The sequence below is a fragment of the Pelophylax lessonae genome, assembly GCF_965119305.1.
Source record: "Pelophylax lessonae genome assembly, chromosome: 9".
In the NCBI taxonomy this organism is placed as follows: Eukaryota; Metazoa; Chordata; class Amphibia; order Anura; family Ranidae; genus Pelophylax; species Pelophylax lessonae.
Genome location: NC_138776.1, coordinates 13921621 through 13942980, shown reverse-complemented (window position 1 = coordinate 13942980; position 21360 = coordinate 13921621). Strand labels below are relative to the sequence as shown.

General features: G+C 42.7%; 1 protein-coding gene across 1 annotated transcript in view; it reads left to right on the top strand.

Moving 5' to 3' along the window:
* Window positions 1–20948, top strand: part of LOC309564607 (ligand-dependent corepressor-like) — a gene marked incomplete at its 3' end in the record, with an annotated part of 107651 nt that extends 86703 nt beyond the window's left edge. The window contains exons 5-7 of the mRNA XM_082269261.1: window positions 537–827; window positions 18091–18187; window positions 19970–20948. Of these exons, the coding sequence (XP_082125387.1) occupies window positions 537–827; window positions 18091–18187; window positions 19970–20948 (1367 nt within the window). The remainder of the gene's footprint in view (window positions 1–536; window positions 828–18090; window positions 18188–19969) is intronic.
* Between the last annotated feature and the right edge of the window lie 412 nt (window positions 20949–21360).

Genomic DNA, 21360 nt, shown 5'->3' with positions numbered 1-21360 from the left:
AGCAGCAGAGGACTAGAAGCTCCTCCTGCTTATGTTTCCCTGCAGACAGGTTGGGAGAGAGCTGGGTCATATGACAGCTGGATATCCATTAGGAGAAAGGTACTTGGATGCGTTTTATTAAAATAGTTACAGTGCCGTCGTCCATATACAGAAATAGAAGGGAGATTGTAAATTACACTGAGTGTGTTTAGTATCACTTTAATGCATAGAATGAAATAAGGTAACAAAAAAAACCCTGCCTTTAGAACCACTTTAAATTATGACTCAATTTTTGACATTGTTAAATCTTAATGCTGCAAAAAAAAAAAAAAAATGCAAAGTGATTTTAAAGTCTGTTTTCTGGTTTTTGGCAACATTGACCAAACCATGGTTTTTGCATGTGTATTGTTCAGCCATTGTTTGCAATAGTTAAAAGCAAATCCTAAGAGAAACAAAAGCTTTGTTTGTGTGTGTTGTTGTGCGTGTGTGTTTGTTTTTTTTTTTTTTGTTAACTTGCACTTATTTAGCGCTAAAATGTTTTTCTTTGTTTTATCCAGACAGCCCTAGGATCTCGGATCCTAATATTCCCTTAGTTGCTCGTGAGATAATGCAGCGAATGATTCGACAGTTTGCTGCTGAATATACCTCAAAAAATAGCTCTACTCAGGACTCCAGCCAGCCCAACAGCACAAAGAACCAAAGCTTGCCGAAATCACCCTCTGGACAAAGTTCTCCGCCCCCTGCGACTACTCAGAATCCTGTGCTTAGCAAGCTTCTGATGGCTGACCAAGATTCTCCATTAGACCTTACCGTCAAGAAGACCCCGTCAGAAGAACCCTGTGAGCAAGGTATTTTAAAATGGCCATTGAGTTATTCATGTTTACACTCAAATTTTTTTCTTTTAACCACTTGCCTTCCCACTCCTGCAGATGTAGTGTGCCGGGGTGGCAGGGGCTTCCTCAGCCACGTGTATATATACACAACTAAGCCTCTTCCAGCTCAGGGGCGCATCCGCTCCTCCTATGACTGCTGTAACCATTGGACACAGCAGATCACTGTGACTGGTAACCGGGTATCATGTGATTGCTATGACTGCTGTAACCATCGGATACAGCAGATCACTGTGACTGGTAACCGGGTATCATGTGAATGCTTTGACTGCTGTAACCATCGGACACAGCAGATCACTGTGACTGGTAACCGGGTATCATGTGATTGCTATGACTGCTGTAACCATCGGACACAGCGGATCACTGTGACTGGTAACCGGGTATCATGTGATTGCTATGACTGCTGTAACCATCGGACACAGCGGATCACTGTGACTGGTAACCGGGTATCCTGTGATTGCTATGATTAGTCAATAGCGATCACATAATAACAATGTAAACAACTATTCATGAATGGCTTTCCATTCATGAACTGCTTGTTTACCATTTTGATCTGTGATTAGCCCAAAGCAGTCATACGGTACCTGGCTCCCTGTACCATGTGATTAGCTTAGCCAATCACAGTTTACAACAATAAACCAGCTGTTCATGAATGATTAACCTATTTATGGCAGCTAAAACTATTGGTTATAGAGTGCTCATCACTGTATAAGCAATAACTATTTTAAGGAAAAAAATAATAATCCCTGATTACCCCTACGGACACGGCGGATTACTGGGTGTACTGGCACCATGTGACCTCTGTGACCAATCACAGCAGATCACATGAAAATTGTAAACCATTTCATGGCTTTGGCTCATGCCATTCATTGTGTACGATTATATTGCTATCTGTGATTGGTCACAGTCATCACATGGTAGACAGGGCCTATTGCAGCCCTCCTGTACCATGTATTTAGCTGTGGCAATCACAACAATATGCACTGAATTAGTCAGTTGCATTCAGTAAAAAATGTTTGCTTATAGCCGTAAACTTCACTGGCATAAACAATCATAATGTTTTAAATAAAAAAGAATTCTAATCACTTCCCCAGAGTAGTAGTGTTACTATGGTAACACTGTAATAATCTGGTCACAGTATGTAAAAAAAAAAAAAAAAAAGAATTATTAAAAATATACATGCGGTCACCATTCAGTGTCCTCGGTCACCGCCACACCAGTTCTAGGATGACACTGTGCTACGCTCGTGACAGTATGTAAAAAAAATAAATTGTTTAAAATATATATATTTTTTTGACATTCCTAATGTTCTAAAAAAAAAATTGGAACAAAATAATTACTTAAAAAAACTCGCAATGCCGCATAATAAATGCCTTGGACTGTCTTCTTTATAAAAAGGGGTGATTTGGGGGGGGGGGGGGGGTATTTGTACTGTCCTGGCGTTTTCAGGTCTCAAGAAATGAGTTAGTACATCAGGACTGATCAATTTTAAGATATATATCTGATTGTGGACTCAAAGTTTCCTACAGTCTCTAAATAAAATACACTGATTTGGGTTGTTTTCATCAAAGACATGTAGCAGAATACATTTTGGCCTAAATTAGTGAAGAAAGATTATTTATTAACATTTTCAGCCTTTTTCGGTTAGCAAAAAAAAAAAAAAAAACAGTGGTGAATAAATACTACCAAAAGAAAGCTCTATTTGTGTAAAAAAAAAAAAAAAAAAAATGAATGGCAAACGAGCGGTTATGCAACACTGTACCCAAACTAAATGTTGATCAAAGTTGAAGGCTGAAAATTGGGCTTGGCAGGATGGGGGCCTGGTATTGAAGTGGTTAATCATGGGGGGGGGGGTTCAGGGGGTCAGTCCATCTGTACTGGGTGCTCCCAGGTCATACTCACTAACGGTTCTGGTGTTACTCACAGCACACCCACTGATCTGGTCGGCATCTGCAGCCTGGAATCAGGCGACCCTCTGATCTTGGATCTATCCCATATTAGAAGTCTTCCTAGCCCATTGGGTGTGGCCAACTCATGCATGGCTTTTTTGCCAAAATCACCCATTTATATGCTGACTGTGCCCATTAAAGCCCTGAGCACACTTCCATGCCTTCCCTGCAGGTTCTGTATCTGATCTGTTTGCACCTTTTGGGCCTCTAAACCATCAGCCAGTGATACTTTGTCTGATTTGGAGTTACTCTAGTTCATATTGGCTTGCCTGAGAGGAATTGCGATCTTCTGCGGTTACTTGCAAATTGCCATTGTTTTTAGCTATTTTTGGTGCATTGCACACCGCTCTGAAACTAGAGGGTCAGTCTGCTGTTTCCACCAGTGCTATTTCCAGTCCTTTAGAGGCCTTTCCCAGTGCACCTGCTGTTCGAAGTCTTCCTCTGTGGAGATTAAATACGCCCCCGACAAGATATTCGCTCACACCAAGTGCTTTTTGGGCTTGTATCTGTTTGAAGAGGAAAAGTGGTCTAACCCCCACTAGGTATCTGGCAGCACTCACTCCCAATCAGCATTGAATATTTTTAATCATTATGCTGATAGAATTAGTAAAATGATAGGATAGTATATAATATTTAATTGTGTTTAAACTTTTTTCAACATTTATTCAGTTACTTCCTGGTTTCTTGCTTAGGCAAATGATGTAATGCATCCCCAGGAGTCTTTTTCTCAGGTAAGCACACCCTCCTGCCTGCATGCTTGAGCGAATTGCAGTTGGATTCCAGGAAGTGAATGCTACATGAATCATCTGCCCCTACTCAAGATGGCCAAGACCAGAAATGCTAGAGGGGGTGTTTTATTAAGCAATTTCTCAGCAAAATAAAGCTTGTAGACGTGGATTGGTGAGGAAAAACAAACATGAAAGGACTGGCGCACCCGGACTCAAAGGTAACCTCAATGGGCTCCTAATAATCATATAGAAAAGTAAACGGACCTGAATAGTGTTATATAAAAGTCCATGGAGTCCATAAGTGAAACCGGTCTGTGCTCTCCTGAAGGCAGCTTAATCTCAAGTATAGAAGAACAAACTTGCAGGATGCTGGAAAAGAAGAAAAGCGCCACTCTAAGTGCAGTAGACTCGGTACTTTATTAAACATATACCATCATGGGTACTCACAAGATTAAAAATGTAAAAGCATGGTGAATTCCTCAAAGGATCGGTGGGTCCAATGCCTCGGCGAGGGGGGACTGTTGTACTCCGAACGAATCCGTGTCTGACTACAGGAGTCAGCGATATGCGGACCTAGGGGACACCAGCAGCGCCTCTTGCGGCGGACTTCCGGGTTGGGCGTGATGACGTAGGCGACGCGTTGTCGGAGCATGCGCTCCTTCCTCAGGCCTCTGGATTGGTGAGGGAGTCTGCTTTGAATATTAAAAATGAATTAAATAGCGTTTTTGGTTTGTGGTGCTCAGATGCAGTGAAGATTTGCTTTAATAACGTGATTGTTTTTCTGGCTGAGGATGCACCTGTATTAAAGGATACCATGGAAAATTGGTTGGAAGCCCTAGAACTCTATTCTTGCTAGCAGGCCCTGCTCTTTAACCTGTATTAGCTGTGATTTCGCTTTTCCAAACTCTGGCTGGTTGGTCAAAGTCCATTAGAAAGGATCTCATCCCTACATTGGTTGATCCCTTGGTCTTGAAACATTTGGAATAAATGGTTGTTGCTTTAAGTTATAGTATCGATGGGCTGCTGGAGGTTTCCTGTCCCATCTCCCATATAGGTTTCTTATCAGTACACGTGCAGAGGTCACTTCGAGTTAAAGAGATGGACTGCAGATCCCACAAATTAAGGATCTGGCCTTCGAGTTACCATGCCTGTTAGATCTGCTCTTGATGCTATTATTGTCAAGGATGATGCTCATGGCAAGAACATCCGTCTCCCTCAGCCAAAAAAGCCTAAGGGGCAGACTGAAAATGCTCATCCCTTGTTATATCAGTTCTGTAAGCTCTAAATCAAAACCCTTCAAACTGGTAAGATATGGAGCTTCAAATCCTCAAGCTCCTTGCTCTGCATGTAGGTGTGCCCACACTCTCTCTAAAGTCGGGGACATTTGCTAGCAATTGGACGGCTTTCATCACAGATTCTTGAGTATGGGCAGGGCCGGTGCTAGAAGATCTTGTGCCCTAGGCAAGATCAGCTACTTGCAAACCCCCCCCCCCCCCCCCAAAAAATAATTTTTACAACAATTGGGGGCATCCTGCCCTAGAGATGAGTCCCTGTGTCTAATATGACGTTCCAGCCGCTTGCTGCTGTGGCAGAGCCCTTGTATGGGCTGCCATGGTACCATAGGAAATGACTGGTGCTGCTCATTGATCTATAGCAAGTGTCAGTATAAGAACCTACCTCTGGTCAGGCTGCCCAGCTGTGCGTTTATGTAAGAAGTAGATGAGTGGTGCTACCCATTGATGAGGTGTACACTGTATAAGCCGTCCTGCCTGGTCAGACTGCACAGCTGTCAGTCGTCTGTGTTGACTGTCAAAGCAGACTCACAGTAGCAGCCCTCTAGCATGCTCTTGAAGTTAGCCACAAGTCTAGAGCGCAGTACTGACCCACTTAGCGGACATGGTGCCCACCTTCTTCTATCAGCGGTCCTCAGACTCCTGGAGCTGGCTCTGTGTTTCCCTTCTCACAAGCTAAGCTGCTGCTGACCACCTCCACAGCCCCCGTTGAGGGTGTCCACTGCAGCTACTGCTTTCTCTGGATTGGCCAGCAGAGGGTCAGTCAGCACCCCAGCCTAGTGTAGGGTGGCGGCCTTCATCCCCACCTGTTCGCCAGGCTAGTAGGCAAACTAGCAGCAGTGCACCCTAGGCGGCTGCCTAATTCACCTAGCGGTAGTGCAGGCCCTGGCTGCGGGCGGGTATTTCCAGGGGGTCACAAGCTAGAATTTTTCTCTCTGCCATCTTCTTTGTTTTTGTTTTTTTTCCAATCTTCCTGTGTTACCGCACAGATTATCAAATCTCCATGTAGCTTTTTCCAGAGCTTCTGGATCAAGGTATTATTGTTCCTGTTAATGGTTTCAGGAGGTTTTTGTCCAACCTGTTTAGTTTAAAAATCACTAAATGTCTTTAAAAGAAAATTTATGCTCCTGCGCTTTAGAAGTTACTATGTGGCTTGATCTTTTAGAAAGGCAACTCCGCTCGTTTAGCCGACATTTTGGCTGTGCTGCCACTCCCAACAGATCAGGGAAACCCAAATAAAGCTCTAAAAGAAAATCATACAGGAGGGGCACCAGCCTAGTGCAAAACCTTTGTGCAACAATTTATTTTAAAGTATGCACATCATACTCACAAACAAGATGAAAAGTCAAGCGAAAATTGAAGTGCAAGTTCACCAAGATTCTCCACTCAGCATGGTCTGCTAGGTAAAAACAGTTGTGGAATGTAAACCTCCAAAAATATATGACGCGTTTTGAAGGGTGCCCCCCCTTCTTCAAAGCTCTGAAGGGGGGCTGGTTGGAGTTGCTGCTGGTGCGCAACAGTGGGTTGAACAAGGTTCCCTGCCACCCTGGGGTGGTGACCGGGGCAGGGATTTCATCTGGGCTCCCTGCGGCGGTTGTTGGGCTGGGGGAGTGGATAGTTTAGCATCCGCGGGTACACGCCTCAGGCGGCTGGATCCGGAAAAAAATGTAGGCTGCAGCTTTGCAGCCTCCTAGTCGGAAACCACCCCTGTGAGGGTGGCTGAAGCCACTGCCTCCCATTTGGGCATCCGCCCTCCCCCCTGCTGCTCCTGAGTGGTGGGCTTCGCTTGGGGCTCCGCGTTCAAGCGGATGCCCCCCCCCCCCCTTAAAAATTAAAGCTGTGGCCAAGTCGGGTGCCTCTGTGGGAGGTGGCCCTGTGCGTTTAGCTGAAGCCCCCACTCTTCCTTTGGGCATCTGCTGGGCTGGGATCCGTGCACATGCTGCTGGGCCTCCACAAAAATTTAGGCCGCTGCATCTTGCGGCCTTCTAGGCCATATGGGCAGCTTGTCGCCTCCCTTGGAAGGGGTGGCGCTGTGGGGTTGCTTCATTTTTTAATGACAGCCTTGCCACAATTATGTGGGGCACCTGCTCCTTTTAGCACTGCGGGACCATCGGGGTACCCTGCCTGCACGTCTGTGTCACAGCGGGCGGCCCCCTTTTGAGGGGGCTATTTCCTTTTAGGCCCTGTATGGAGGGTGACTGACCCCCCCCCCCCTTGTTTTTTTGCGGAGTCCAGTAGGTGGTCCATTCATGGTCCTTTGGTTGGCGTCCCAGTTATGTTTTTCGGAGGAGCTTAGTATATAGCGACCCTACTGGGTCTGCGTCCCTGTACCCTGAATGCTCAGATAGTGAGGATGATTCCTCTGCTCCTCTAGCCGCGCATGAAACTGCATTGGTGGATTCACAGTTTGTGTCAGTGCATATAAAAATAGAGGTTGCGGTTGATGCTTTGTCAGAGGCGCCGGTCCTTTTTAGCATGCACAGGCCTTCCAAAACGGCAAGAGTGTTCCCTTTTCTGCTTACTTTGACAACATTGTCACAAAACAGTGGGGTTGTCCAAAACGCAGTGGTTCCTAAGCGCCTTTTGCTTGTGGTATCCTTATGAGGATTAACTGTGTTTAAAGGTGGATGGTCCCAACTGTAGTGGATTTGTCGGTTTCCAGGTTAAATAAAGCTACCTTCATTACGGTTGAGGAGTCCCAGGCCTTTAAATATCCAGCTGGTAGGAGGGCGGAGACTCTGGCCTGCCATATGTCCATTGTGGCTGGTTCGGCACTTAGGCCTGTTACTATTGCCCTGGTGTTGCAAGTTCTGACCGAGTGGGCTAGACTTTTTATGCCGGGACCTGGAGGGGAAAAGGCTTCCCCCTGTCTTGTGGAGCGGGTGGATCAGTTGGTCCAGTGGCTAAAGTTTGTCTGTGATGCCTCTTTGGATGCGGCTCCTTTGATTTCTATCTGTATCAGCAGTGATCCTTCAGTTTATTATCTGGCGGAAATACTGGTCTGCGGATCAGACTTCTAAGAAGCCCTATCTGATCTCCCCCTTCTTGGGGATTGCCTGTTTGGACCTTCCTTGGATGACATCGTTAATGGTCTCACAGGTGGTAAGAGTACTCTTCTTCCGCAGGCTACCAAGGGCAAGGAGCCCCATCGTAGACGTTGGCCATTCTCCTCGGCTCATATAGACTGCCGATTAATGTTCTGGAAATCCGAGCGATCAGCCTTTGTCTGACTCATTAGTCAATTCGTTTTCAGGGGTGTCCGGTACAAATTCATTTGGACAATGCCACGGCCGTGGTCTGTCAATCACCAAGGGGGTACAAGTTGTGTCCTCGCGGCTCAGTAAGTAGCCAGCATTCTAAGGTGGCCTGACCGATTTTGTTCCAGCCCTCTCAAATTTCTGCCACGACTTCTGTGCAGGATTCTGGGAATGTCCAGACTGACCTTGCCAGTCTTGGTATGCCAATTGGGTATGGCTGGTCACTGATGCTCCTTGGAGACTTCCTCTCAGGGAGGATCTGCTGTCCCAAGGACCGATCTTCCATCCTGCTTTGACGGCTTTGGCTGTTGAACGGCAGGTGCTGAACGATGGAGCCAGTGATTCCTACGCTGTTGAAAGCTAGGCAATCTATTTCTAGATTGAAGCTCTACCATCGTACGTGGAAGACGTACATTGCGTGGTGTGAGCCTCTTTTGGTTCACCCTCTCTCCTTCTCAGTGGATCGGATCTTAACCTTTCTTCCACAGGGGGGATGTGCAGAAATTGGCATAGAGTACCATCAAGGGCCAGGTATCGGCTTTGGCGGTCTTTTTCCAACAACCTTTGGCCTCTCACTCCCTGGTACCTTTCTTCAGGGTGTTCGACATTTTGGTTCTTTCAGTGCGAGCTCTGTTGCCGCTCTGGGATTTTAATGTGGTGCTTTCAGTTCTACAGAAGCCTCCCTTTGAAAATGTTTGTGAGATTTCTCTGCTTGCGCTGCCCCAGAAGGTGACCTTTTTTGGTGGCTATCGTCTCTGCGCGCAGGGTGTCGAAACTGGTGGCGTTATCCTGTCGTTCACCTTTTATTGGTGATTCACAAGGATAAGAGGGTGCTTCGCCCCTGTCCATCATTCCTTCCTAAGGTGGTCTCTGACTGTCATTCGAATTAAGACATTGTGTTGCCTTCCCTGTGTCCCAGGCAAAACATCTGAAAGAAAATTGCCTTGCATGCCTTGGATTTGGTCCGGGCAATTAGGGTGTACCTGGCAGCTACGGAGTCTTTTAGGAAGTCTGGCTCTCTATTTGTGCTCACGGACGGACCTCACAAAAGGGTTGTCAGCTTCTTCTGCGACCATTTCCAGATGGTTCAGGCCTATTGCATCAGGGGTCAGGTTCCTCCTTTCCCTGTCAAGGAGCACTCTACTAGGATCCTTAGTGTCTCCTGGGCTTCCGTCATCAAGCGTCAGTGACGCAGGTTTGTTGAGGGAACAGTTGCTACAAGACATTGGACAGTGTAACCTTGGCTACCCAGACATTACAGCGGTTAGAATGGATCTTGAAGCTTTAGGAGAAACCCTAATTTTGGAGTTTCTTGATCTAGCCTTTGGCACAACTCAGGCCAGGGTTTTTCTCCCTCAGGAGGAACTTCAAACCCTTTAAACTCAGACGTGTGCTCTCCATTCCAGGAGTTGTCCGACTCATTTTTGCATATGAGTCATGGGTGTGATGGTAGTCTCCCATCAGACCCATTTGCAGTCCCATTTGCCCAGTTTCACTTCATAACCCTACAATATTCTGTTGTCGTGGAACCAGTCAGTCCTGCCCTTGGACAGCAAGGAACAGGTTGTACCGGGCCTTTGGTGCTGTACTCAGAAGTCCTTTTTTCTTGCCTTTCTTTAAGATCTTCATGATGGATGCACCCAGTTGGGCCAGGGAAGAGTCCTGGCATCCCTGTCTGTGCACAGGTTTGGTCGTTCGAATCTCTTCTTCCTATCAACAGTCTGGAGTGACGCTCTTTGCAGTGTTAAGACCTTTTTGCTTGGATGTTCAGTCAAAAAACTCCACTGCAGTGGTACACCTAAACTACCAGTGAGGAACCAGATTACAAGAGGTAGAAATGGATCCTATTCCGGGTATAACTACATTTCAACTTTGTCTCCAATTTAACATCCCAGGCATGGACAGTTGACCGTTTCTTGACCGTGGATAGTGGTCCATAATCTAGGGGTGTTCAGGACCTCTGTCACAGGTGGGGTATGCCGGACGGGGCCCTCTTTTCCTCCAGGGTCACAAACAAACTGGGAAGGTTTGTCTGGGGTACAGGGATCTTCTATTGAAAGCAGTGGATGCACCAGTTGGATTAGCACACACAATTTATGCCTCCACTTCCCCAAAACTTTTCTTGTCAGCTCTAGAAGATTGAGGGAATTCCAATTATCCTTATTGCTCTGGTTTGGCCCAAGCCTGTTTTGTACTCCAACCTGGTAAAAAGCTTTCCTGGCGGATACTTCGAGGGCTCTTCCAGATCTTCTGTCTCAAAAGACCTTTTTACCACCCTGCGTCAGGGTCACCTGCTTGAGTGACATGTCTTTTGAAGCCCACGTTCTATAAAGAAAAAAAAATGGGCAATTCGGTGACTTCCACAATGTTAAAAACTCGAAAGTCTGTCTCTCGCAAAGGTCTTTTCATTTGACATGGAAGGCATACTTTACTAGTGTGCATCTCAAGGTTTCCACACTTTATCCCTGGAGCGAAGCCTCTCCTTCTCCGGATGAGCCTGGTGCAGCATTTGGCTTTCAGTACTACCAAAGTAAGGGTTTCTGTAGGAGACCATTGGCCCGTCATTTCTTGATAAGGAACTTTGTCCAGGGAATCTCTCATGTACTGTAGCTCCCCCAGGTCATTCGCTTGTCTCTCTCTCTGGGATTTAATTTGGTTCTCTCTGCGCCTCCCCCTTTAAGCCAACTAGACATTCCTCTACTCTCAACCACGAGGTTGTGTTCCTTGTATCTAAAACCAGTGGGTGCTGTGCTATAAACAAATTGCGAAGTATAAAAAAGTAAATAAATTATTATTATAAGTGTCAGTACTTAGTAAATCACGTGATACACATAAGCTGACAAATATTTGTGCACATTAGACTAAGAAATTGTGCATAATAAATGGACTAAATGTCCTCAAGAGGATATGGTCCGGTTATATCTTCAGTTCCAAATACTTCAAAGTTTGTAAAGTAGTCGAGACATCAGAGAGAATCTTCCAGAAGATCACCAAAGATGTGCAATAAAGGGAAACTTCAAAAGACCTTAAAATTCCCCAAAAAAGAGGAATTTGTAGCACATCACGCCACCCAAGTGCAACAGGCAGGGGATTACCAGAGTTATATGACCGCTAATATAAAGTGTTCATAACATGCTTTAGATGGTAGTGGGCTCTCACATCCCCATGGCGTTCCTCCGCTTCAGCTATCAGCCTTATGGCTTCAGATGGGTAACCATGTAAGCCTCCACTTGCCAAAGAGCCACCCACTCGTAACACGGTCACAAACATGCACCGGATTCCATACATAAGGAAAAAGGATAACATCCATAGTGAAGATCTGTATGTAAACTAATATTTATTGGGCTAGTACACTTACAAATTTCAGCTGGTAAAGCGTATGGATACAATCCCAGAAAAAAACTCCAGACGACAGTTTCCAAAAATGGGCGCGAGTGTTTCGTGCATGCGTGGTGCGTCGTGCGTTCCATGTCATCCCTCCGCGTTTCGTCATACGTGACGTCATCAGGGGCTTGTGTTGCTTGTAGCCTTCACTTCTGAGTGGCAAGGGTCTGAGCTGGTGGCCTTGTAGGGAATGCTTTCTGGTTTTGCATATGCACACGGTGACGGTAAGGCCTAGGACTTTCCTCCTAGTTTTTGCCGTACACCTGAACCAGGACATCATTCCTTTGAGCTCCAGTATACCAAAATAAAATTTCCCTCTATTGTCTGGCTCAGCGACATCATCTTTTAGAAAGACTAATTCCCTTTTTGTTACCCCAGATGGATCGGTCCCTGTATGGATGCACCGGCTTCTCATTCAACCATTTCTAGGTGGCACAGACAGACCATCATTCAAGCTTAAGGACTCAAGGATTGGGTTCCATCTTTTCCGATCAAGGCGCACTCCACTGGATCTATGAGTGCTTCCTTGGCATTAAGCTGTATTGATGTACTGTATATTGTACTTCCCAAATGTCCAACCCGTTAGTTGGACTGCTTTTGTACTTCCCAAATGTTAGATTTCGTGGGTCCCTCAGTGGGCGAGAAAAATAATTGTATTTTTGTATTCGCCATTAAACCATTTTTAATGGTGTCCACTGGGGGACATTAGGCCCATCCTATTGTGCTTATGGTAAAGCCCGCGATATTTAGATCTAGTAGTTTATCAGGGTTATGGCTGAAGCTATAAAAAAAAAGTTAGCTTTTTTTTTTAAGCCGGCTATTCTCTTTCTTATGAAAGCAATCTGAGCAAGCGATAGCCGCTGGATCGCTTTTAGAAGCAGTGGGAGGGGTCGTCGTCCCCTTCCGCCACTCGACAATGTTTCTTGGACTTAGATTCTTACCGGCGAGCCCGGGAAATGATCCAGCGGTTTGTGCCTCTGGTCACAGAGGTGAGGAGAGACCAGATCATCTCTGATCACCTCTATGATCTAGGAGGACCAGAGCGATATCACTTCCGGTCTAGGGTGAAAATAAACTTAGTTTTCTCTTTATCTTTTGTTTTTAAAGGTAGAGGAGAGATTTGGGGTCTTATAGACTCCATTTATCTCCATAAAGATGACCGGTCATACCTTTCTACTACAAGGGATGTTTTACATTCCTTGTAATAGGAATAAAACTGTTTAAAAAAATAATTAAAGGGACAGTATAAAAATAAATAAGAAAAAAGCACCCCATCACTCCACAGGCATATGTTAACGATGTTTGCACCACACATGTTAAAGTAAGAGCAATAATTATAGCGCTAGACCTCTTCTGTAACTCTAAACGGGTAACCTGTAAAAATGTTTTAAAGCGTCGCCTATGGCGATTTTTTTAGGTACCGTAGTTTGTTGCCATTCCACGAGCGTGCGCAATTTTAAAGCATAGCATGTCAGGTATCTATTTTCTTGGCGTAACCTTATCTTTAAGAACTTTCCTATAAATTGGATGAAATATTGTGTTTTTTTGCAATAAAATGCATTAAAGTGTATTTTTTTTCCCACAAAAAATGTAAAAACCACTGCTCAATAACATGTCAAAAATAAATTGCAAGGATTGCCATTTTATTCTCTAGAGTCTCTGCTAAAATAATAATATATATATGTTTGGGGTCTCTAAGTAGGGAATCCACCGATTATCGGCAAAGCCGATATATCGAGGGCCGATCTGCACTTTCCCCGATATATCGGAATCGGCCCCTGAGGTTAACGATATTGCCGATATTTCGGGAAAGTGCTTGTACTGGAGTGATGCCTGCAGCTAGAGGCATCACCCCGGCGTCCATAGCCGACGGTCGGCTGTCTTGTAATGATAACGGATGCGGCTGAGAAGCTGCTTGGCTGTCATTACAAGGAGCGGGAGGGGACGTTACCCCCACCCCTCACGCCGCCTTCCGCGGCTCGCTTGGGTCTCCCGTCCCACCGGGAGACCTGGGCAACCAGCCAGCGTGGCCGCTGAAGACCCGATCAAAGCATCATTCGGCTCTGATTGGGTCTCCATGCAAAAGACCGGAAGTGATGTCATGACACTTCCAGGTACTCGGCACCAAATTCAAAAAAATGACCGCATTCAAAACAGCCAAACTTGGTGTTTTTGAATGCTTTAAAGTGCAGGGGGAGGGTTTGGGGTCTTTTAGACAACCAGATCCCTCCACAAGAGTACCTGTCAAGTAAGAAAGAAAATGTTTAAATGTACAAAAATATCGGCCGATACCGGTACGTAATGACCAAAATATCGGCAATGAAAAAACTATATGGGTCGATCACTAGTTCTACGTATTTTTCTAGCAAAAATTACTGATTTTCAGAAAAGGCCTGGCCCCTAAGTGATTACCTCCTGGGGGCTGAGCACATGCAAATATGCGGTACAGAGGGGCAACATATTTGCGTGCATTAGCGCCGATAGTGCTGTGCCGCTCCCGGCTCGTTGACCGGCGGCTCGTGAGAAACTCCTGATCGTGTGACGGCCAATCACAGCGGTCGCATGCCCTGCCTCCCGAAACTCCAAACCCTTTAAAGGGCCGGCGGGAGCCGGCACCAAGGGGGTTAAGCTTTTGTTATAAAACTGAGACCTGCGGGTTGTAGGCCCCTGGAGCTGGAAATCACTCTTCAGCCAACTTATAACAGAAAGGGTTCTGGCAACAATCTAAACAGAACCCATTGTTTGAAGGTCTCGTCCAGGCTAGCCCTGCAGCATCAATCCAGTGGGATCCAGATGCAGCACTCCTAAAGTCAGGCTGCGGATTGCTGCGCCTTAAACCTGCAATCTACATACCGGCTGTAGCAGTGATGTGGAGAAGAGTCCTGATTGAAGAAAATACATGGGGAAAAAAAACAATGCTGGTAAAAATGCCGGATTCTATCAGAATATTCCAAAGTTCAGCTATTTTCAACTTGAGAGTAAACTGCAGGGTGCTCTGTTTTACGGCAGCTGTAAGGTGCCTCACCTTGGTGTGTTCTTATCTAGCACTGGCAGCCACTAATAAGATTCAGACTTTCAAGAAAGGTTTAAATATTTCCGCTTTAGTTTTCCTCATTGGCCATGTAAATTTTCTTCATAGGAATGCTGTGTAAGTTAGGGGGCTTGAAGCGGGTATTCCTATTTAATTTTTAACCACTTGGTGATCACAATACGTATATATATATATATATATATATATACGTTGCGGTTTGCAAGTGGTTACTGGGTTTATGGGTGAAGCTATCAGCCATAACCCCGGTATTAACTTTTTTCGTCTGGCTTTCTCATGAGCCGCTGGAACAATTTCCGATGTGGTGGGAGGGGACATACCCCTCACCCCCACAGCTCGCCGGTGTTTCCCGGGCTTACCGTTTTCTGCTGGTTCGACCGATAAACATTCGGATGCTCCCATAGGCGATCAAAGAGTAGATACTCTGATCGACTCTATGACCCTGGAGGACCAGAGCAACATCATGATGTCCCTTCCAGTTCAGGCTGAAAGTAAATTATTTTTTTAACCAGTTCTGGACCAGAAGATTTTCCCACCTTAATGACCAGGCCATTTTTTTGCGTTTTGGCACTGCGTTACTTTAACTGACAATTGCGAGGTCGTGCGACGCTGTACCCAAATAAAATTGATGTATCACCGCCGCCGGCCCTGCAGATCAGCTTCCCTGCTGGCAATCGGGCGAGCGCATCCGGCGGCATGCGTGCTCGCCCATGTTTGCTACCTGCCGTCGTATATATCTGCGGCGCCTTGTTGGCCAGTGGTTAAAGCAAAAGATCTTGCTGGTGAACCTAGAAAACTTTCCAACGGTTCACAAGGATGTTCAGAGGTGAGGAGAGAGATCACCTCTATGATCTAGGAGGGCCAGAGCGACGTCATGACGTCACTTCAGGTCTAAAGCGGAAGTAAAGAAATTTTTTTTTTTTCCCCCCCTATCTTTTGCTTTTAAAGGTAATGAAGAGATTTGGAGTCTTTTTTTACCTGATCTCTCCATAAAGAGGACCGGTCATCCTTATTTCTATTACAAGGGATGTTTACATTCCTTGTGATAGGAATAAAAGTGAGAAAAAAATTTAAAGGGGCAGTGTAAAAATAAAAACGAAAAGAGGAAAAAAAAATTAAAGTGCCTCCATACTTCTGAACGCATATATCGCACATGCATATGTAAACAGTATTCGCACCCCACGTGAGGTATCGCTGCGAACGTTCGAGCGAGAGCAATAATTCCAGTGCTAGAATTCCTCTAACTCTACTCTAAACCAGTAACCTCTAAAGGCGTTTAAGAGATTTTGAAGTATTGTTGTTTGTCGCAATTCCACGAGCGTGCACCGTTTTAAAGCGTGATATCTATTTACTCGGCGTAACATTCTTTCAAATTCTACAAAAAAAAAATTGAATAATATTTTGTTTTTTAAATTAATTAAAAAAAAAATTTCCCAAAAAAAATTGCTTTCGCAAAGACGATGCGCAAATACCATAAAAAAATTGCAACAATCGCCATTTTATAGGTTCTCTGTTAAAAAAAAAAAAAAAAAAATTATATATATATATATATATATATATATATATATATATATATATATATATATATATATATTATTTTATATATATATATATATATATATATATTTATTATTATATATATATATATATATATATATATATATATATATATATATATATATATATATATATATAATATAAAATATATATATATAATGTTTGGGGGGTTCTAAGTAATTCTCTAGCAAAAAATACTAATTTAAACTTGTAAAAAAAAAAGTGCGAGAAAAAGCCGGGTCTTTAGATGACTAAACCATTCTTTATATAAACATACTTGTACTTGTCTTTTCTGTATAAACATACTTGTACTTGTCTTTTCTGTTATGTGGTTCTAATAATCCAATTTATAAATAATTTATTTTGGTGGTTTGTGACGTGGTCATGCATGAATATATTACTGTGTGGTTTACATTTTCTGTTGTGAATTCTTAAAAAAAAAAAAAAATTTTTTAATAAAAATGCTGGAAAATGAAACCAAAAAAGGTTCTGAAAAATTATCTATTTTCAACGTTTTGCTTTTATTGATCAACCACTTGCCCACCCGTTCACAGTACATTTACTGAGAGTGGCGTGAGATACCTGTATGTGGCTGTAAACCGGTGCAAATGTGCTTGCCGGTGTCCCTCCCAGGCTGTATTGGCGCCAGATTTCCTGCCACCCAATCGCAGTCACTCGGAGTGGCTGATCACCACCATTACTATTATAGCTTCTATAGCTGCATATGAAATCGTTTGTTGAGGCTAGAACTTTCACACTTATTAGAATATTGGTTTTTTATTTTATTTTTAAATTAAAAACCTAGCAGAGCACATTTAGGCCTAAATTTATGAAGAATTTAGATTTCTCTTGCGTCCTCTATCAGTCGCCTCCGATCCATATAAGCCAGGGATCCTCAAACTACGTCCCTCCAGCTGTGACGGAACTACACATCTAATGAGGCATTGTAAAACTCTGACCTGCACAGACATGACTAGGCATGATGGGAATTGTAGTTCCTGAACAACTGGACGGCCATAGTTTGAAGACCCCTGATATAAGCCTTCACTATTGGGTAATGGCGCCCTCGACAGGAGTAAGCTAGGCTAGTGAAGGCTTATATGGATCGGCGGCGACTGTCGGAGGACTCGGAGAAAAATTTTTTACAGTAAGTTCTTACAAAAATTCTATTTTCTATTGGATATGTGTTTATAAGAAAAGAAAATATTGGGTTGGTCAGTAAATGTTGGTCATTTAAATAAATAAATAAAACCCAAAGGTGATTAAATACCACCGAAAATAAAGCTCTATTTGTGTGAAAAAAAAAAATTATATAAAATTAATTTGGGTACAGCGCAATTACAAGTTACAGTAGCGCAGTGCCGAAAAGCAAAAAAAATGGCCTGGTCGTGAAGAGGGTAAAACCTTCCGGAGGTCAATGACCTCACCTGTTTAACTCTTTGCAGGGACTACTGCATAGTCCCCCTTTGACCCTAAATTTATGAAGAAATTAGATTTTTTTTGGATATGTGTTATAAGAAAATAATATATATTGGGTTGGTTAGAAATTGTTGGTTGTTAAAAAATAAACAAAATAAAATAAATAAAACTCAGAAGTGATCAAAAACCACAGAAAATAAAGCTCTACTTGTGTGAAAAAAATAAAATAAATTATATAAATTTAATTTGGCTACATCGTTGCATGATAGCGCAATTACAAGTTACAGTAGCGCAGTGCTGAAAGGCAATAAAATGGCCTGATCATGATAAGGGTAAAACCTTCCGGAGGTCAATGACCTCACCTGTTTATAACTGTTTGCTGGGACTACAGCAGAGTCCCCCTTTGACCCTCGTTGAATGGGATCCTTCCAAGATCATATTGCTACACACATCAAAATACATGGCAACGAATGTTGCCACATATGGATTTGTAATATGGCGGCCAGGCTCTATATAATAGATTTTTTTTTTTTTGATTTTTTTTTTTTTTTATGCAGCGCTGATAAATTATTTTTGTGTATTTTAGCAGACGGAGTGCTTGATCTGTCCACTAAGAAGAGTCCATGTTCTGGTAGCACACATTCAAGCATTTCTCCAAGTACCTCAAACGCTATAGGGAATGGGTAAGATCATTTCTTCATCTCATCTTCTTTATTATTTATTTTTTAATTTCCTTTCTTCAGTTGCATCTTCAGATCTTAAATCCTGTTTTTCAAAACCAAAAAATGATTTACGCCTTCCACTCTATGGAATGAGATTTACTTTGTCTCCAAAAATTTTACAGTTCACAACCTGCCATTGTGAAGTAAAAAAAAAAAAAATCAAAATTACTGTGTTGTGCTCATGATCTCATTTTGTTTTCATTCATTGTCTTTGGATATTATTATTTTTTTATTTATTTTTTTGGTACTAGTGATTTAGTTTGAAATCTTATAGGGTTTTTTTTTTTTAATATGGGTTGAAGTCAGGGAAAGGTGTGAATTTGTGGGTTAGAGGATTTGCATATTTTAGTTTTGATGCCTCGGAATTTGTACTCTAGAATCTTCATCGGTAACAGAACGCTTTAAAAAAAAATATTATTTAGATTTTTTTTTATTAATTTCCTTTGTTCTGAAGCGTGTCATTTAAAAAACAGATTTGTGGTTTGCTCTTGTTTTCTATATTTTGATCATTTGGGGAGTTTCAGTATTTATTTATTTTTTATAAATTTAGTGCCGCCATGATCTCATTATCCTTCTCGGTTTATTTTCAATACTGATATTTATTTTATTTTTTTCTGACTTGAATGTATTTTTTTTTTTTTCTTTTAATGGAGACTCCGCAATTCGCGTAGTTAGTCTTCTAGCAGTGTAGGACCGTTTTTTAGGCGAGCGTATTGCGTATCTTTAAAATTAGAAATTTTTTTATTGTATCGGTAGTAGGGAGCTTTGCTGGTGTTTTTTTGCATTTACATATATAAAAATATATTATCATGTAATCACGCTGAATCATAACTCTGAATAATCTGTAATCAATCACCATCCCAATCATTCTTTCTATCACCTTTTTATACCTTACTTTAAGAGAAAAATGGTCCGGCTGTATTTGGAAATAAGATTCAAAAAACATTTTTTTGTTTTTTGTTTTTTTAATCTGGTTTGCTTTTTGAGATTTTTTTTTGTGACCAATACAAAGAGGAAAAACAACAAACTTTTTTGATTTGAATTTGTTTAAATATAATCTAAAATGTGACCATAATATTTCTGATTTCTTATTACACGAAACAGCCATTTTTTTTTTTCTTAAGGTAGCCATAAGAGCAAAAAAATTTTGCCTTCATTTTCTGTGATCAAAATACCAGCTTTGATACCTTAGCCCATGTCTTTATATGTACTTTTTTTTTTTTTTCGATGTGAGCAGTGGGCACTGTTGTTTTTTTTTTTTTTTGTTTTAATTTTGAATTAGATTGCATAATGTTTATAAGCGGCTTACTCTTTTATTACTGTACTTGTTTAGTGGTAACGTCACATTTTAATAAAATTGTGGATACACCTAAAGGTGGGGGGGGTTGACTTTTCTACCTTCTAATTTTACGATAGCAAAGATTCTATGTACAGACTGTTGCGCAAAGACTTTGTGAACCCAGCCAAAGATGGTTTTGATAGCTTTTTTTATCATTTTTTTGTTTCTGTTGCCCACAAAATTTATTTTTTCCTTTTTTCTGTGAACTTTATTTATTTATTTTTTATTCCTTAAACTGACACTGATGCTGAGATTTAAAAAAATAAAAAAATTATATTAAAAAAAATAATAATAATTAAGTGATGTTACCCAAGCAAGGGCTTCTAATAAAGGAGTGGCCCCTTCACCCATCCTTCCCTACATGTGCAAGTTCTGCTCACATCAGTTTCCTTCCATCCAATTAGGCGACCTGGGAGACCCAGCCAGCACCGTCCAGATGGACTTCCACGCAGTGGTGATGGGGTGCCCTCAAGAAGTTTGCTGGATGCAACCAGGGAAACTTATGGCCACTCCACACCCCTAAAAGTGCCATTGGCTCGCTCCTTACAGATTAGTGAGGAATTGCATAACCGAAAGCAATTTTCTACGGCGGCCAGCCATGGTTCACCTGGACTTCAGAATCAAGGACAGCATTTTATCTTATCCAGGGAAGCTTCTTGGGCAAAGTCACACTATGAATTAAATTTCGGCCGCGTGAAATATAGGGGCAACGGCGCACTCAGCAACATCAGTGACCTGCCTTTTCTCACAGAAAATTCGAACACCTTTCCAAAAAATATCCCAAACAAACACGAAATTAAAAAGGAAATGGGCCTTTCTTCTCCGGTCGATTTAAAAATTCCACAGGTCCGTGGTATGGATCTGTCGTGGGAGTCCCGCAGTGGGGAACTGTACAATTACAACTCTTTGGTTATGGGTTCACAAACGGAGAGCGCACTTAGCAAAAAATTAAGGACTATCCTTCCAAAGCAAAACCGGAGAAACGTATTGGAAACCACCACCGACTCCTGGAGCTCGGACGTCGAGCAGTCTACCTCTGGACAGCCATATCCTACGTCAGACCAAGAAGGGGACCCCGGCTCTAAGCAACCGAGGAAAAAAAGGGGGAGGTACAGGCAGTACAACACGGAGATCTTGGAGGAAGCCATTGCCGTCGTCATGAACGGCAAAATGAGCGTTTCCAAAGCGCAGAGCATTTACGGGATTCCGCACAGCACACTGGAGTACAAAGTCAAAGAGAGGCTAGGCACATTAAAAAACCCTCCAAAGAAAAAAATGAAACTCATGAGGTTGGAAGAGCAAGACCCGGCAGTAAAAAGCGAACTGGATCCTCAGGACGAGGCGGAGGTGTCCCCAAGTGCAAACGATTCAAAAGAGGACTAAAGGCATGCAGTAAAGTCCGACTCTTACTTTAAAAAAAAAAAACACGAGTTGTAACCAAACTGGGCAGGCGCTTCTACGTTTTGTGGCGCACACCGCACTCCACACCTGTTTTTTTTTTTAACTTGACCTATGAAAAATAGGCAGTTTTTTTTTTTTTTTTTTGGTTAAAAAAAAAAAGACCTGCAAAACAGGTGGTGGGGGAAAAAAAAAATGTATTTGCTCAAAATTGGGCAAATTTTTGTAAATTCCTCTTGCCCAGTGCAACCCTTCGAAGTACTTTTTGGCCTTTACGCATGCTTTTTATTTTCAATAGAAAAAAAAAAAAAATTGTTACCTCAACAAGAGAACCTATACATGTCAAATACGGACTCTTTTGCTATCGAGCCTTGCATGTATTGCGTTCTTTATATCT